The sequence below is a fragment of the Octodon degus genome, unplaced genomic scaffold (assembly GCF_000260255.1).
Source record: "Octodon degus isolate 3935 unplaced genomic scaffold, OctDeg1.0 scaffold00011, whole genome shotgun sequence".
Lineage (NCBI taxonomy): Eukaryota > Metazoa > Chordata > Mammalia > Rodentia > Octodontidae > Octodon > Octodon degus.
Genome location: NW_004524587.1, coordinates 13895773 through 13900221, shown reverse-complemented (window position 1 = coordinate 13900221; position 4449 = coordinate 13895773). Strand labels below are relative to the sequence as shown.

General features: G+C 48.3%; 1 protein-coding gene across 3 annotated transcripts in view; it reads left to right on the top strand.

Moving 5' to 3' along the window:
- Pla2g15 (phospholipase A2 group XV) overlaps positions 1-2385 on the top strand; it is a 19202-nt gene extending 16817 nt beyond the window's left edge. For all 3 annotated transcript variants that reach the window (XM_023709412.1, XM_023709413.1, XM_023709414.1), the window contains exon 6: positions 514-2385. In XM_023709412.1, coding sequence (XP_023565180.1) covers positions 514-1038 — 525 coding nt within the window. In that variant the 3' untranslated portion in view covers positions 1039-2385. The remainder of the gene's footprint in view (positions 1-513) is intronic.
- The last annotated feature ends 2064 nt before the right edge of the window (positions 2386-4449 follow it).

Genomic DNA, 4449 nt, shown 5'->3' with positions numbered 1-4449 from the left:
TATCAGGCCAGCCCTTCACTTGCCTTTTTATGGCTATCATACCTGCCACCTAGTGAGTTTAAGGCCAGCTTGCACTACATAATAATGCTTTCTTTTAAAAAAAAAAAAGGAAATGGGGCCAGGGAGATGGCTCAGTATATAAGCGTTTACCTGGCAAGTGCAAGGGTCTGAGTTCAGTCCCCAGTTCTGCAGAAATAAAGCCCAGTAAGTGCAAGGGCCTGAGTTCAATCCCCCAGGGAGCTAGCTCAACAGCACAGTGCCTGCCTGGCAAGCCCAAGGCCCCGGGTACATACACCATGCACACAGAAATGCAAAAGAAACAAAACAAGGCTTGGATTGTAGCAAAAATAATAGAAAAGAGTAAGAGCCACTTCAGGAAATAAAGTTATAACATGATTAAGTGTAGTTTCTGGAGTGTTGGCTGGAGGGGCCGTTGGCTGGGGCTTGGGCTGAAGGTCTGTGCTCAACCTACTGCCCAGCCAGCTTGTGTTCCTCAGCACTGACTCACAGGCCCTTCTCCTGGTAGGAGACAACAACCGGATCCCTGTCATTGAGTCACTGAAGATCCGGGAGCAGCAGCGGTCTGCAGTCTCCACCAGCTGGCTGCTGCCCTACAACTACACTTGGTCACCTGAGAAGGTGTTTGTACGCACACCGACGACCAACTATACACTGCAGGACTATCACCGGTTCTTCCAGGACATTGGCTTTGAAGATGGCTGGTTCATGCGGCAGAACACAGATGGGCTGGTTGAAGCCATGGTGCCACCTGGTGTGCCGCTGCACTGCCTCTATGGCACTGGTGTCCCCACACCAGACTCCTTCTACTATGAGACCTTCCCTGATCGCGACCCTAAAATCTACTTTGGTGATGGTGACGGCACTGTGAACTTGGAGAGTGCCCTGCATTGCCGGACCTGGCAGAAACACCAAGAGCAGCAAGTGGCATTGCAGGAACTACCAGGCAGCGAGCACATCCAGATGCTGGCCAATGCCACCACACTGGCCTATCTGAAACAAGTGCTTCTTGGGCCCTGAGTCCTGTGTCAGGCAGGGCTACTTGGATGGGTCAGTCATGGGACTTTTCATGGCCTCTGAAGCTGTCATGGATTATAAATTTAGCAAAATTGGTGGCCAATAAAGATCCTGGGTCCTGGGCTATGAAGCATCTGCCCTGGGAAGTATTATTGTTTATTGTCCTTCAGTGGCCATGAATAAGGAATAAATGAGTGTGGACTGAAAAGACTTTGGACATAAAGAACGCTGCTGTTAATGGAATTGTCACTCAGGACTGGCTCTGCACAGAGGGTTGGTTGGTACCTGGCTCCAATGCCCAGCTCAAGGGCCATGCATTCCTCTTAGCCCTGTGGGCTTTCCGCACTCACCTACTGGCTGCTGGACTTCCCGTGAGGGCTATCCTGAGCGCTGTGACCCTCAGGTGACCCTTCCCATGCGTTGGCCTCATACCAGCCTCCTCCTAGACATGGATGGCTGAAGTTGCTGGCTTTCCTATGGACTCACTGGTGGATAGCTTGGTACTCCCCTGCAGGCAGGGGAAGTTTTATTTTCCATGGCTCCCAGGGCTTGGGGCATTCATTTCATTCCTACCTCTCTTGCCTGCAGTAGCAGCCAAGTCCTGAATTGGGCAACAGATGGCCACGAGGAGCCCTGATCTCTGGTTGTACTATGGGTCCCAGTATTTTTTTTTTTTTTGTGGTACCAGGGATTGAACTCAGGACCCTGCACTTGCCTACTGAGCTATCTCCCTGGCCCTGGGTCCCAGTATTAAATCTGGCTCCCTTAGCTCTGGGATTGTGATTCAAGGAGAGCAGGGCCCAGTGCCATGGCATTCTGAGGTACCTGTAAAGAAAGGGAACTCTGAGGCAGCTCGCTGCTTGAGCTGCCCTCGTGTGAACCCCACTGCTACCCATCTGGGCTGGGCCAGGGCTGAGAGGTGGGGGGCCCCTGCTCAGTACCTTCTGCTAAGCAGGTCTGTGGTTTTTAGAACAAAGGAATGAACCGGGAGATTTGAGTAAGCACCTGATAGAGCCAGGAGGCTAGGTCTCCCTGGGTTTTCTGTCTGCTCTATTGATGCTGGATAGGTCTCCCTATGATAGCAGGGAGGGAAGAGTCTGAGCTTTAGTTGGTGGCAGTAGGCTCTAGATGGGTGCCCGACTGGAGACTGAGACTGAGGTCCAGCCTCATGATTGAAGTCTCAGAGCCACTGTCAGGCTGGACTTTGCTACTGTCCTACAAGGTTTCTTAGAGCTGGACTTTTGCTGTTGTGTATGTGCCCAGCATCTATCTCCTGTCCTGAATGGTGGGCTCCATGTGGGGCCAGTGCAGGATGTACCTCGACTCTGCAATAAAGTATTCTGGATGCTGTAAGGTGTTCTAGTCTTGGATCTGTTGTCAGCATGGGAGGACAGAAGTGGGTGTGTGAGGACACGAGAGGGGGTAATTGGGCTGAACCTTTATCAGTACCAAAGCATGATTCCTTTGACCTTTGGACTTCATTCTCTTCCCGTGTGTCCTGAAATCTAGTTCCCCTCAAAGCAAGAACCGTGACCTAGGGGCTGGCAAGATAGCTTAGTGGATTAAAGCGCCTGCTTAGGCAAACTTGCTTGGGGTACCCAGGCAAGCACAGGGACGAGGTTTGATTCCCCGCATTATGTGCAGCACCATCTCCACCCGTGCAGCACCATCTCCACCCGCCAGGGCAGGCTGAATGGGCTGGAGTCAGGGTGTGGTGGTGCATACCTGTAATCCCAGCACTAGGGAACCTGAAAGCAGGAGGATCAGTGCGAGTCAGAGCTGCATAATGAGACCTTGCAACAACCAAATACATTAAAAAAGAAAAAGGGGAAGGGCAGGGAGATAGCTCAGTAGAAAAGCACTTGTCTGGCAGCAAGGGTCTGAGTTCAAATCCCGGGTTCTGTAAAGAAAGAGAAAAGAAAGAAAGGAAAAAAGGATGGGCTCCAGCTGTCTCCTAGCTACTTGTTGGTCAGTAGGCCCGACATGCTGCCGGAGAGGCTGGGGACAAGGACGGTCCTACAAGTCACCCTGGCTAGACTCAACTCTCCTTGGCCTCTATCCTCTAGTTTCTTCAGCTGATATCTCCCTTTGGGGACAAACTGAGGGCAGAAGAGAGACTATGCTGAGATTTAGGGGCAGAGGGAGATGGGTAGAGACAGGAACCAAGAGATAGATCCTATAAAGAGAGTCTGAGACAGAAAAGCATAGGAATGGGGTCCCAGGTCTGGCTTTGTGGTGCGGAGCTTGGAGCCTTTCTGCCTCCGCTGAGCCACAGCATGAGCCACTAGAGGGCACTCTTTTTTTTCTTATTGAGAAAGTGACTATTGCTTTGGATAGATATCTGGAACTGAGATTGCTGGATCATGTGGTAGTTCTAGTGTTAATTTTTTGAGGAATATCAATACTGTTTTCCATTATGGCTTCACTGATTTACATTCCCACCAATCATCAATGTGTGGGATCTTTTTCTCACATCCTCAGCAAAACTCATATTTTTCTTAGTGGTGAAATGTGATTTTTCAACTTGGCTTTGCTTGAAAAGAAATTCATTTTTAAACAAAAAAATGCATTAATGGAATACTGTATTTTGGAAAAATTCCAGTGTCTTCTCCATCTAATATAATGAGACATCCAGGAGGGATGTGAGTCAAATGTCCTGGTAGCCTTTCTTTTCTTTGCCAACACACGTGTCTAGGATTATTTTTTCCAGGTCTCAGTGGGATAGTGGAGAGAGAGTACGAGAGTGAGAATGACTGAATTGCCTAATTAACCATTAAATCTTCTCATTCTTTGCATTGGTTCAAAATTTTAAAAATGAAATCGATTGTTCTGCATTAGTCTTCCTAAGGAGGGGAAAACAGCTCACACGTCTGTGCTGCCTCCAAGAGCCCAGCAGCACAAGCAGCATCTACCTGAGGATGAAAACATTTCTTTCTTTCTTTCTTTTTTTTTTGTGGAACTGGGGATTGAACTCAGGCCCTTGCACTTGCTGGGGAAGCACTTATTCCACTGAGCCATCTCCCCGGCCCAACAGTTCTTTCCATTCTCATTCATGGAGTTGTGGTCATTTTGCTCCCTCTTAGAACATCTTTAAGTAGTCTGTGTAGGTTTGGCTTTGTCATCATTTCTTAAGATGTTCTTTGTCATGGAAGTATTTCACTTCTCCATTATACTTGAAACAGAGTTTTGCAGGGTGTATCACTCTGGGTTGCAATTTATTTTCTTGCAAGATTTGAAGTACTTTGCTCCATGCTCTTCTTGCCTTGATGGTTTGTGAAAAGAGAAATCTGCTGTTATCCTGATGGGTTTTCCTTTAAATGTGTTCCTTTTCTTTAGCAGCTTTTAGTATACTGTTCCTGTGCTGAATTTCTGGGATCTTGATTATTATATGTCTGAGTGTGTTTTTAATTGCGT